At 42.0% G+C, this 12,469-nt stretch overlaps 1 protein-coding gene across 1 annotated transcript in view; it reads right to left on the bottom strand.

Annotated features, from left to right (window-relative positions):
• Nucleotides 1-12,469, bottom strand: part of T265_01189 (hypothetical protein) — a gene marked incomplete at both ends in the record, with an annotated part of 29,850 nt that overhangs the window by 383 nt on the left and 16,998 nt on the right. Inside the window, 2 exons of the mRNA XM_009165150.1 lie at nt 369-415; nt 4,596-4,713. Of these exons, the coding sequence (XP_009163414.1) occupies nt 369-415; nt 4,596-4,713 (165 nt within the window). The remainder of the gene's footprint in view (nt 1-368; nt 416-4,595; nt 4,714-12,469) is intronic.

The following is a 12,469-nucleotide window of genomic DNA, read 5'->3' as shown; positions in this document are numbered from 1 at the left end:
TCACAAAATCACAATAGGAAAGGAATGAGTAGCAAATGGGAGACTCACGAATGTGTAGATCCAATAGTTTCCCTTGTCGGAATTTCCCGCAGATAGTTCCGCGTGCGTGATATATTCCCGGTAGGAAAGCGCGCCGCGCCGGAAAATTGTGTATTCGTAACATTAAAACGAACGTCATGATACAATGTGAACTACAGTTACAAAGTGTGGTTCAATGAAGAATGGTTCAGCAGGTCGCGCCGGAAAACTGTGTATTTGTAGCATTAAAACGAACGTCATGATACAATGTGAACTACAGTTACAAAGTGTGGTTCAAGTTCAGGAAGATTGGTAAATGTGACAACGGATTACGGACACTACATACCCACCCTTTAAATTTGGGTTTGGTTGTTGCGTTGGAGACTTGATCTCCCAACTGAAACGGTGGAAAAATACAAACCACGGCAGGAACTTCAGGTTATACCTTGGGCGATCTCTCTCACGAAGAAATAAGGCGGAGACTGTTGCCTTCTTTAAACGTTTACTGTCACCAAACACAAACCTAAGCAACGGGTTCTGATGTAATATTCACGAACTATCTGGCTTTTGGTATGTATCGTTCCCTTTCTAGCCTTGATGAACACGAAAAATAAATCCAAAGAAGTGGAATACGTTATATGCTATACCCCGTAGAGATTTCCGAAAAGCCCGACACCAGATTACGTTCGAAAGTTTTCCTTTAGTGAATTATTGACCCTTGGAAAAAACTCCGTGCAGGAGTCAGAGACGACTTATCCACTGTGTTTAGATGCCAGACTAACGAGTCGTGGAAGAACGTTTTCCCACACGCGTTCCTGGTGAGTTGGTCGTATTATCAGCGCTGAGGTTTTTAGACCTGGCCCACGGACGCATAATTTGCACGACGAATCGCAGTGCAGGGGATTAGGTGTAACACACGAAAGTCTTCCTCGGAAATCTGAAAAAGCCACCTTAAACATCGCCAAAAAGTTGAAAGAACAAGCAGAAGGGAGAAAGAAAGAGTGCCTACACTTTCGGAACGGAAAATAATCGAAAGTATAAGGGACCAGACGCAAAACTGGAATCGGTGTAAGAAAAAACTATGAATTTACACCTTTTTGAGTGTTTACCTCTCACTTTAACTGACTTTCACAATCCAGGGAAAAATTCATTCCCCGGATAAGATACTGGACGAATCCCTGAGAACGGTAATGACGTGGCAAACCATACGATACTGGTTCTGTTTTACTCAGTCACATGGGAAGTCATTTCAGCATTCGCAAATATTCAAACGTGCGACCAATTATCGTTATGAAACGCATGGATTTGACCACAAAATCGTAATTTCTGAACGTGACCAGAGGTCAAGACGTTATTTTTTGGGACTTTCTGTATACGGAGTATTTCTTGGTACGACTACGCCTTGATGCGAAGGGCCATATCAATTTTTTTTACACTATGAAAATAGCACAGGCAGAAACTCTCATTTATTGTTATTAATTAAGCAAAGTTGCAAGGAAGACGTACAGATACGGAGGTTTAGAATTGAACGTTAGTGATGAATGATCCATGGTGTTGACCAACCTTCACATAGACTGGTCCCTAGAACGGACAAAATTGAAAAGTATGGCCTCTTTGACAGCGCTAAGAATCATTTACTGTGGAAGGTAAGAAACGAACGCTGGAAGTTTAAGCATAAGTGTCCACGAGGCTGGAAGGTTGAAAGTTAAGTCAAAAGTGAAAAGTTAACATGTCGAATAATGACATAGGTCAAAAAGTAAACGAATTTAAAGGCAGTTGAAAGGCAGAAATCCTCTAGAAAACAAGCACGCGTTCGATTCCTTCACTTTCAGCCCCGGTACAATTTGGACCCGACTTGTCCGAGACCTGGAAAGCAAACCTACTTTCAATTCGATAGATATCTTCAACTTACGAGGAATCGACTGGATATTCTACGATTGTTGCCCTGGAACCACTGCCATGCAGACTGTGGTTCTAGGCTTCAACAAATGACAGGTGATGCGCACATTCATCAAACTCCGTGGACTGTGGCGACAAACAACGGTTTTTCCTTCTAGATTTGATTAGCCCCAAGTCACCAGAGCTGACAGTTGGTGTCGATGTCCTGCCTTCGAAAGGGAGTATGGCCATGCAGGGTTGATTCGCGATATGGTACTGGAATACTTTGCTTCAGATCCGGAAATAGAGTACATCATCATCAATCTGCGTGCTGCCCACTGTAATCACGTCTCAGTAGCACAATCGATGGATGAAAACATAACTGCTTCTGGAAGCACTTTTGATATTCTTTTTATTGAATTTATGAGTCACAAATCAGCTACGACTAAATATACCTTTCTGAGAAAGTTCAAGAGGTGCAGTCACACTCAGCCCTATTTCAGTCATCCAGAATTGCACTAAGTAGGGCTTTTGCGTCGCCAAACTCAAGCTTTGGAAGAAGGATGACTTCTCGACAACTGGCGATCGAGATAGTGACGTTTTTGTGGTGGACGCATCAAGTGGTCTTTTCACATACAAAGGTTGATCATGCGGACCAGATGCTTCTGTTGACCTTCTTTTTGGTCTCATGGATGCACGTACTTTTTAAAAGCTGGACGCCTAAAAAGCACTGAGGAAGGACGGGTACCATTACTTATGCTAACGAAAATAGTAGTAATTATCGCATATCTATTATTTTGTATGGTTAACTGTCAGAAGAACTCGCAAGGCCGCTGAGAGAGTATGGCTGAAGCTTACCGAGAAAAGAGACGGTATAAGTCCAAAGAAGTCCAACCACAGCCATATATAAGCTGTTTGAAAAAATGAGTGAAGCAAGAAAAAATGAGCCGGTGCAAATACCTTGTGTAAACTCCACCGGGTATCATTATGGTGACTATATCTCCCAACTTGTTCTCTGACTTCCTTCTGCACAGGGTGATTAGCTATTGAGATAGTCATATTCGTGCAACCCAGGTGTTTTTTTTCTGATTGCGCATGAATCATGTAGTTACGCAACGCCAGGATTTGGAATAATATCGCCGCTTTTGATGTCCAAGGTTGTCGTATTTTCTGGTTTCACTTCTGCTGTTGACTCCGCTGAACTTCAGAAAATGTTGCAGTGTCTGGTCACGATGTATCTTCCTTATTATGGTCTCATATAAAAGGACTGTATGCCTCCTGCAGGAGCTTGTGTGCATACGGCAATTTTTCTTCCGGGTTTACCAAATCCAGTGGTGATATGCAAGGATGTTCTACTTTTACCTTCCCTTTTCCTTCAAAAATTGACATATTTCACTTTTCTTTGACTCAAAATGGTGTCAAGGAGTTTGCTCATGGACACTCAGTACGTCGGAAATATTGCTTTTTTGGACGGGGAATTTTGGTGTCAACTGCTGTAAACAACCTAAAAGAGTCTGCTTGACGGTTTGGGACATAAAGCACGTAAAGCATCATTGCATTTGTAGATGGAATCGTACCCAAATTTCATGCTTGCAGGAGCAGTTGCACAGGTGTCGATGGTATGGAGAAAGACAAAACCACTTCCTAGAATGGGAAGGTTATGACAATGTTTGCTAAGCCTCCTCATTTGTGGAGCCAACATGACATTAGCTGACTTCCAAGCCTGCAGTTAAAAACGTTAGGGTTCAACCTGTTCTACTTATGGATTGCAGGCGCAGCCGCTGCACATAGAAAACCTTCTTCGGATCAACGTATTCAACTGTACGTGATTTTGAAACATCGTGCAAGTCTTATAGGGACACAAGATCAGTAACGCTGAAGTATGCCAATAGTTTTCGGGAAATTTCAGTCTCCTAAAATAGATAGTCGGGTCACAATTTACCGTTTAATTTAGTTAGGACATGCAATTCATGTAGCCGAGGATTGTTAGTGAAGTTGAGCCCTGTTTACCTAGCTCTGCATTAAGACAATCTGAAGGCAATCAGTCTGTGACGTGATAACAAGGCGGCAAAAGCATTACGCTTCAACTCTGATGGCTGCCTCTCCCCTTATTAGAGCCGCAAGACGGGACAGACCAATGTTTGGTGGCCGGGAGATTTTTTTCTTTATTACGTACCAACGGTGGCTTTGCAGCTAAGCCACCTCCTCCACTGCAATCTCGTATTTCCATCCTTGCGAATTATACAGAAACCTTTGATGTCAATGAACTCAATGGGTCACTGCCTCGAACGCGTAGGTCTTGCTCTGTTATCCTTCCTATTCTCGGCGAAGTAAGCCATCACGTCTACAACTTTGCATTTTGATGCATCAATTTTTAGCTAAAACCTCAAGTGGACGTTGATTTTATTCACTGGGAGTAGAGGTCACTTTCTACCTACCATTCTTTCTGAAATACTTGCGTGGACTTTGACCATGCAGTTGTCTGTAATTGCTTTTCTTTGTGCCGTTTAAGTGTCCTTATTATGCACACACCTCACTTGGCTAATGGGGCTATTGTCAAAAGGCAAGCAAGTCAATTAAAACCAGCTCCTCTAGTGACTTTTGGCTATTCCGATGTCGAAGGCGCTACTTAATGTCAGAAACGTTATACAGTGCAACCTCATTAGAGCACTGGACCTCTAATAGTACCGCAGTTTTACCTTAGACCTGTCAATAAAATCCTCCTGCAAGCAACCGTAGTTGAACCCGATGCTGTTATCCGAAGCCAGGTTAAACTGAGTGTTTGCCCAGACCTCGAAGTTTGGTGGATTCGACAGGCTGAAAAAATGATGGAGGATAAAAATGCTACGAAAGTCCGCATTTTGTTTCACATGAGTTGTTCGACTGGTCCTCTGAAATTTTCGCCAACAAAACCATCAAGAACAACAATGGCTCTCTGGTATCCGGAAAAGAAAACATTTGGACTGTTGGGGGCAATACTTCGGAACCAACCAAATTGACCTTGTTGCCTCCAATATGGAACGCCGACCTTAAGCAGAATGATGGATTGTAAACATGGAAACCCTTTCAGCCTCAAAAGCATTAGGGCGTCTATCTCTATTTAGGAGCCGTTGTGTTCTTGCTCCCGCTGGTTTCTCATCAGTTCAGTTCAAGGACCGCAGTGAATTTTGCATTTGATATTTTTCTTGCCTCTGTGTTCATCTGGGAGAAAGCGTCATTCCAGACAATTGAGAGAAGTCTATCATTGTACTCACCTTCAAAAAAGGTACTTGCAACGAGTGTAGCAATTACAGGGGTGTCAGTATGACTTCAGTTGTAACATAATTCTGGCGTTAATGATTTTGCTTACGGTGGCGCTCGACTCCCTGACCCTTGAGCATGAAGCAGGATTTTGATCGGGTAATTGCTGCACCGATCGTAACTTTGCAATCGGCCAGGAGTTAGAGTGATGCCACATATACAGACAAGGATGCGACGGATTTCCTCGCTTAGTCAGTACTCCTAACTTAACTTTCTCAACATGGAATTCAGGAGTATTTCGTGAATGTAATGTATTTCGTATAACCACATAATTTTGGGCACATTATAGCGTATGTCGAGCTCTTAAAAAGCTTTACTTCAAAAAGCGCTGTCCAGGATTACCATCGATGAAGCGATTGAGTGAAGGCTGGAAGAATTTCAGAAATCCGTCGTTCAGATAGCTGCTGGACAAAAGAATGTTGGCATAGAGTACGCAGACGGTGTCGTACGTATCTTTGAAGACAAAGACAAAGGCCAAGCACAGGCTTTGTTTGAATAAACTGACCACAAATGCACCAGCTCTCGGTGTCAGCATCGCACCTAAGGCGTACAGCCTCTGAGCGTACCGTTAGAAATGCAAAGGTAGAAACTGCAGGTTAAGGAGAATTTTACATCTTTCTGCGGATGTGTTAGCTCTTACGGAAGTGAGAGCTACTTTGGTTGTTTTACTGTTTGGGGATGTAGGCGCCTCGGACTGCTTGGGTTGTTTTCTCATTATGTCCCCTCTACATTTACTCCTTTCTATTTTCCTCACTCCTAGTGCGATTTCTACAGACATTGGCACAGTTTGAGGTAATTCTCGTCCTCAAGTGGGGTACTTACGTATGTGCTACCGAATATGCTTCCAATGTCGGAGCAGGACGTGTTTGGTTTGGTACATCTGTGCTCAACACGCTAAGTTGTTGGAGGTCTTGGTAGAAGTTCCTAGCCCAATTCAGGCCTGTTTCACTCGTACCAAATAAAAAGTGAATAGGATTATTGAATTTTGCTTCGTAGTAGTAAGCACCAGTTATCTCTCAGTACTACTTGGCTCAGAAATAGTTTAGATAAGGTCGCGCTACCTGACGTCCTACTGATAAATAACCGTGGAGCTGAACTGACTACGTAGGCGTAAGCTTTTGGAAACGAAGCTCAATTAATTGCTGTTGATCTTTCTGACTCACTTCACTTTTTGGCCAAAAGTTTCGTTGATTTTCTATGGTAACCCAAAACTCCACCTTATTTAACCACACAAACTTTCTGGCACTGTAATTCGGTTGTGTTTTATTTGTGTAAGGCGACTGGTTTTTGGAATAAGAAATTTCTGCTGTCAACAAGGGCGAAGACGTTTTAATTTTTAACTTTCCTTTAGTGAATTTCTTTCGCACTTCACAAGTGTGTGTGTTGCTAATGGAGATTGCAACGACCGATAATGGACTGATAAGATTAATAAAACGATCTAGGGACTAAAGGTTGCACATGTTTGGTAACAGAAAGAACCGCAGGCAAAGAGAATGAGAGTATACCGTAACAGGTTGACGGGTTGTGTAAACAAACGGTATGTAAACTTGTAGATTCTGTTACAAAATGATCCTGTTTTAAAACTGCCGTGTTTATCTCGGGAGATGATTGATAAAGCAGCGAGGCAACTGTTTGTGATTTGATTGTCATGCCACCAGGGTACATTTTGGTTTAAGCCAGAGCCACTACTTGATTCAGTGAAAGGTTGTTGAATGCTGTTATAAGATTTTCCGTCTACCTTAGGAGGATTTATTAGGTTACGGTGGAGATGTATCCTGCAATTTTTTAGACACGCTTCACTTGTGTTTACTTTCATCCAACAGTTATGTAGTTATTGATCTGCTACCCTATTTTTCAAAGGCAGTTTGCCTAAAAGTCAAAGCAGGAGGCTTTTAGGTATTTTGACGTCGGTTGATAGCTTGTCAGTATATGCCGAGTCAAACGAGGACTATTTTCTACCAATCTAATCGTATCATCATACCTAGCACTTAATCACGTACAGTTACACGTATTCACACGCATTTACACTGATTTGCGTTTTGCAAAGTGGTGAATATTAATATTTGCATGGGTCATCGTTAACAATTGTCATTGAGAAAGGCACAGGATTTTTAGAAAGAAATTGTAGCGAAAAGATGGCGGGTTCGAGTCAAAACAGCACGCTTGCGAACTCAGTGGCCATTTGCATAGGATGCATTAATAAAGAATCGATCTTGGATGAATATTAATATTTGCATGGGTCATCGTTAACAATTGTCATTGAGAAAGGCACAGGATTTTTAGAAAGAAATTGTAGCGAAAAGATGGCGGGTTCGAGTCAAAACAGCACGCTTGCGAACTCAGTGGCCATTTGCATAGGATGCATTAATAAAGAATACGATCTTGGAGATCAGCAAAGAGAAAAATCAGTTGGCAATTCAGAGTAAGTGATATAGTTTTTATGTTTTTTATTCTTTTTCTTTTTCCTAACTTCATGGATAAATTTGACGTCAGTATGTGTGATCTGCGAAGCTTACAGATCAAATGTACATATACGGAAAGAAACAGAAAGGAACACAAAGGGATGCAGTCGGTTTGCACCAGACAATGATTGGTTGACTTATTGTTTTGGCGTTACATGTTAGGTGAACTTTGGGAGGCAACACCTCAGACGTGTGAAAGAGCAGTAGTCCCATTTCTGTTGCATATCGGACACTAATCTTCCTTACAAATTCGTTTCTGATCTGTTACTTGAACGGATAGTATGCTTCAGAGGCAATTAGCAAGTAACTTTATTAAACATTTTGTCTAATGTGAAAAGTGACGTTTAAATCTAAAACACAATGTGGGTGATTACCAGTTCGTGTAAACGAGTGCGCACTCTGGGTGAGATTTCTTTGAGTATATTGAAGTGACAATATTCTTTGTGGTGTTTATCGACACTGAGATGTGAACTTGGTGTGCTTTCGTGAAAGACCGCTGGCCTACTTGTGAGACGACCGCAAGAAGGCTATTTGCTGGAACTTGTCCAAATTGGTTATGGTGCTAAAACTCGTCCGCGTTTACGGAACAAAAGAGTCTTTAGTCTTTGGGTTGATTAGCGTGCCTGATTTGATGCCATTACCCTGGAAGTGTATTTTTTAAATCACGGCAGGACTTACAGCCGGCTATTGAAAAGACAACTAAAAAGCCTACAGTCTTTCACACTTTTGGACTATGGGTGTCGACATCGCGTTCTTTCTTCTATATGGCCCTTATGAAAAGGAATGTCGTATCAGCAACCGGTAACTTTCCCCATACATGTACTCAAAGAACACACGAAAAGAAAGGACCACTGAGTGCACTTTTGTGGAGTGATTTTTCCGCCGTTCTGCAATATACGGAAAGTGCGCCGATGACTTTTACCGGAACACCACGTACTATAGAAATACAGACTCGTAGCTGTCCACGCGTGAAAAGTATACAAAAACGCAGGTGCAACACGGTCTTGCTTCACGGTCAGGGCACGTAACTGTATGAAACGACTTTTGCGATGGTACCGTCACTAATACGCGGAGGCTCCATATAGCGAAGCAGCTACACGTACTTGGGGTTATTGTGAAAATACATTTAATGTACCAAATTATTTTTGCGTTAAAATAGTTTACAAGACTAAAGGATGTACCGCACACTAGCGAAGAAACGTGATTGTAACATTTGGTACCAAAACATCATGAATGTTCGGCTTATTGCTAACAAACTCAATTGAATACCGGTACATAGAGTTGGTCAAATAAGATTATATCAGGCATGGAATTGAATCATGATTTTATGATTGTTTCGGCACTTTGGTTCATTGCAGATATCTGAGGTGTATTCATTGCAATCCCCTATTAGTGTTTTGTCGATTTAACCTCAGAGATGGCAGGGAAGGGGACGCCACGCACTGCTCGAGCCAAGTGAAGCATATCTCTTCGACTGTACATCAGCATTAACAGGGACTTGCCTGTGTTTGGCTGTATGGAAGCACGATGACCTAACAACATCATTAGCAAGTTCACTTCCGAGTCACACCCTCTGACCACCGGCCACCCCCTGAGCGTTCGGTTATTACGTTCGGTTGGGCCATTTGTTTGCGGGCGGTATGGTGCCGTCCTTAGCCGCCCGATACCCAGTTTCTGCAAGCAATTCCTAAACTCTTCGCTCTCGAAGCAAGGACCCTGATCGGCTAGCATCATTTTTGGTGAAACCACATCGCGTGACCAAAATTCTTGCAATAACTGGTACAAGTAGGGCGATATCCATTGACAAGACTGGCATCATTCGGCAAAGAAATCGAGGATGACCAGTTTGTTCTCTGCGGCACAGTATTCACACAGTCTGTGGAACTCAGAGATGGACGTGAACAGTCGCACGTGAGCGGCGGTCATCAAGTGTTCAGCAATTTGACAGCATGCACTAATTCACACGGCAGAGGGAGGACCATACATTGTACCCCCAGTTGCACTTCGGAATAGCTCATGAGTCGCGTACCGTAATGTTACTGTTCTATCACATCGGACCAGTACATAAACAATACAACTCGGGGCTGTCTAGTAGTTTGCGTGCATTATTCTGAGGTTAACTCGCAATAAATGTTATTTCGGAGATAAATTTCGGGATTAAGTGACGAAAGTCAATGAGCGATAACTTGCTAAACATTCGAGAATATCTTACTGGTGTGACCGATCAGACAGTTTAACTAATCTGTATGTGTCAGTGTGATTCTTCTCTCGGCTTTCGTCATACAAATGATTTACTGTGAAAAAAATTTATCAAGGTCTATCCAGCCTTTAAGTCGGAACATTCCAATGGGTAGCTGCGCTGGGCCCCAGCTGTACAGCAATAACGAAACCCATTAAACTTCCAGGCTAAATTGACTGGGTTCCATCACGTCAAGTTCACAGTAAATTCACGACGATTACTATCACAACGCGAAAAATATTCCCAAATCTTCCTTTGTTTCTGTTGCTATAGGTCCAAACACTATTCGCAGCTAAGTGAATATAAGGTTGAAAGTGGTCCGTGATCACGACGGGCCTTGTGACCAACCTGGAACCTTATCACCTCTTTCCTAAGATACATTTTTCAGCCCCCTTTGGCCTTACGTTCCTGTGTAAAAGTTGGCAAGAGCGTAGTTCTTCTCACTGTTGCCGTTTGGCGCCTAAAGCTAGCCTAAATCGTGCCCAAATTTGAGATTAATCCGGTTTGTGACAACGTGACCGATCACAGTAATATTCTACCTGCACAGCGAAAAACTAGAACGAGTGGCCCACGTGCATGGTTGCATAGAAAACCGAATATTTGGGATCTCCCATGATTAACTAACGTAGTAGCTGGATGAAGACGCGTTCAAAATGACTAAATGAACCAACTATTTTTCATTTATAGAGAAGTAATTGGGACATTACAAGTAATTCATTTTTTGAAAACGGCCCTAGCACGACTTATCTTGCTGTATACGCCTGTCTTTCAGAACTTCTGTTGCCTAGAGTTAAATATTAGTGCAACGCATATTCGTATCACTGTCATCTCATGAGTCTTCCTCTTGTCCCAATTATTCTGTTAAATCCAAACTAAAGAAGGGGCACTAGACTTGGGTTTTCCCATTACAAGAGCTCATAATTGGCGCATGTCCTCGTACGTACTGGGATGTCCAGAGTTCAAATTCCAGCACGCCCTGATAAAAGCATTATTGTTGAGCTCCAGTAAGAGGAGAACTGGGGTCTAGTGCTTTCTTCTTTTGTTGTGGACTTGCCAACATAGCTGCACTGGAACAGGAGCAAGAATTTTCAAACAGAAGTGATGTAAATATGAATTCTGTAAATTCCGCAAGAACCTACGACTAATCTTAGGAAGATTGCCGAGTAAAAAAACATGTCTATCAAGTAAAAAGTGTAGTTAGTTTTGACGTAAAGATAGTTTCTAAGAACGTGGATTCCTAGGTTGGAATCTTATAAGAAAATCCTGCGGACTTTTAAGAAAAGCTCAAATGTTTTGCTTCTGTTGTTAACAAGTTTCACTTATTCCATCAGGAAGAAACAAAGCTACTTGGATGCTGCTGATATTGAAGAATGCTGTGGTTTGGATAAAGTTTGGAGGTTTGGTGTCGAATCAAATTCAGTTCAGATTATCTTTTTTTTAAAGCCCGAAGCTCGGATAGCCTCAAAAGTGGCAGAATTTTGCCGGAATAACCAAAGGCTGATGTCTATTCTATCATGGTTTGGTATTCCCCACAGGTGACAGGGCATGGGTCAACTCACTCGTCCTGACACTCCTTCAGGCTTTAAGATGACTGGAAAAGGTTTCGATGTTCAGGGTTTCAAGGTCGTGCAGATGGTGAAACAATGTAGCCGACGTTGTAGCCTATGCTCTCTGGTTGACAGGGCTCAAGTAGCATTGTGATGCTTGAAACTGGACGGCGGGTGTATAATCTTCTTTGATCCAGAATACGAGGATCATCTGATCACCCAACGTGTGGACTCCATCGCTCATAGTTGCCGTTTTAGAGGACGCAGTTGCTTCTACATCACCTGTCCAAGTACCCTGGACTTTATCAATGAATTAATCGGACAAACTCCAAGGGCCGATTTTGAAATATACAAAAGATTTAGTAATTTCCATATTACTGTCTCTCATAAAGGACTTTTAACATGCAGGAATGGTGAATGGAAAGTGATTTATTTTAGCTAAATCGAGCCAGGATATTTGAGGGACAAGTCTGACTTCTTTGGTTACGTCTTTTCACATGTAGGAGTGTATGTATAGCGTAGAATCATGAAACACGTGTATGGTTTTGTGGAGGACTATTTTTAGACGATAGTGGACCAATTCTCACTATTGTCAACCACTTGTAATGCTGTATTACGGGTTGCCAACCAACATCATAAGATAATTCGGTACAAGAAAACTGGCACTTTGGTGCATCGAAGGTAAGACACAAATAGTTTAATTCAACCGAAGAATGCCACCTACTATAGAATGCTTAGCTATTGCTAATATGCCACATAAAACCAGGGGAGAGGAAGCACCACAGTTGGAAATTATTAAAGGTATTGTATTGTTCGGTGGAAAGGCCTGTGGTTGCTTTCTTAAGTAATAGACACAGGTAATGTACAGATTATATTGCTACCGCATACTTTCGTTGAGTTTGGTAAAAAATTGCCATCAAAAACGGTTAGCGGATCCTGTCCAAAAGCGCAGAATAAGCTTTTTATTCTCGTGGCCTTAAAGATCATGTAAGTTTGGTTCATTTAGAACATTTTTTCGAGGCGAG

The sequence above is a fragment of the Opisthorchis viverrini genome (assembly GCF_000715545.1).
Source record: "Opisthorchis viverrini unplaced genomic scaffold opera_v5_12, whole genome shotgun sequence".
NCBI classification, from domain to species: domain Eukaryota; kingdom Metazoa; phylum Platyhelminthes; class Trematoda; order Opisthorchiida; family Opisthorchiidae; genus Opisthorchis; species Opisthorchis viverrini.
The sequence above is the reverse complement of the archived record's forward strand: the minus strand, read 5'-3'. Positions and strand labels throughout refer to the sequence as shown.